Source organism: Entamoeba dispar, genomic scaffold, assembly GCF_000209125.1.
Source record: "Entamoeba dispar SAW760 scf_1105229458945 genomic scaffold, whole genome shotgun sequence".
Lineage (NCBI taxonomy): Eukaryota > Evosea > Mastigamoebida > Endamoebidae > Entamoeba > Entamoeba dispar.
Genome location: NW_001853446.1, coordinates 1 through 1269, shown reverse-complemented (window position 1 = coordinate 1269; position 1269 = coordinate 1). Strand labels below are relative to the sequence as shown.

Genomic DNA, 1269 nt, shown 5'->3' with positions numbered 1-1269 from the left:
CTAGATATTTATATAGAGATAAATAAACAAATATGATATAAATGATATGACATGATATGTGATAAGAAGATAATTCTAGTATTTACTAACAAAATTGAAATGTATAGAATTCTCCATTTTAAAATAATACAAATTAATAAACTAAAATGTGGGAAAGTAATTCCAGTGGTAATAACAATAAATGGATTATTTAATAAAGAATCAGTAAGAATGATAAAAGAACAAAGTATAATAATTCCATGTGAAATAATGAAAAATATGTATTAATCAAAAATATGAAAGACTTAATGAAATACTGTGGATAACATGGAGGCAAATATAGGAAATAGAAGTACCTCATGAACAAGATTCTGTAGAGAATGAAGGATGTAATCTTATCTGAGCAAAGTGAAGTAGGAAAAAACATAAATAGTGAAACTTGTTTTATTAATTTTTTTAATGAAGACAAGTGTTATACAAGACGTATTTAATTCGACGTTCTAAAAAGAATGAGAAACAACAAATAATTATTCTAATATCTTTGAATTTTTTTAAAGAGAATTAAAAAACAATCAAAATAAATTAATAGAATAGTTTAAAATAAAAACAAAAATATAGAAATTACAATAATAATAATAAGAATAAATAAATATTAAATTGAAAAATAGAAACCTCCACAACCAAAAAAGGCATGTTGAAAAAGTCCTGTTTCATTCATATTAAAGTAAGATGAACTGAAAAAGAATAAAAAGAAATGAAGTCAATTTTAAATTTTGTACATGATTTTAGTTTAAAATGTCCATTCTTTCCAGAGAAATCACTTGAAACATTAAAAGAATATAAATATCAAGCTATTGATAATTCTATTGTAGGGAAATATTTTTATCAAGATTTTATTATCAATCCAGTTATGAATCATTTGGTACCAAAATGGGTTGCACCAAATGTAATTACAACAAGCGGTGGAATATTTATTGTATTAGCACTATTTACTGTTTATTTAAGTAATATATTTGGATCATTTACACATCTTATTATTGGTCTTTTATTTTATATGTATGTATTATTTGATACTCTTGATGGTAAGCAAGCACGAAAAACTGGAAGTGGTTCTCCACTTGGAGAGTTAATGGATCATGGAGTAGATGTTCTTGTAATGGAACATTAGCAATTATTCTTTGTCATGAATTTATGTTAGATCAAATTCAAACTGCATATATTTATTTTATTGGGATTACTATTTTTTATTTACCACATTGGGGGTACACATCAACAGGATGGATGATTTTT

The 1269-nt window shown here is 24.3% G+C and overlaps 1 protein-coding gene across 1 annotated transcript, besides 1 other annotated feature; it reads left to right on the top strand.

Moving 5' to 3' along the window:
* The first annotated feature begins 532 nt into the window (after positions 1 to 532).
* Positions 533 to 650: a microsatellite.
* Positions 651 to 733: 83 nt separating this feature from the next.
* Positions 734 to 1147, top strand: EDI_353900 (ethanolaminephosphotransferase, putative; the record flags this gene model as incomplete). Its single annotated transcript, XM_001735154.1, has 1 exon — positions 734 to 1147. The coding sequence occupies one exon, from the start codon at positions 734 to 736 to the stop codon at positions 1145 to 1147; it is 414 nt and encodes a 137-aa protein (XP_001735206.1).
* Between the last annotated feature and the right edge of the window lie 122 nt (positions 1148 to 1269).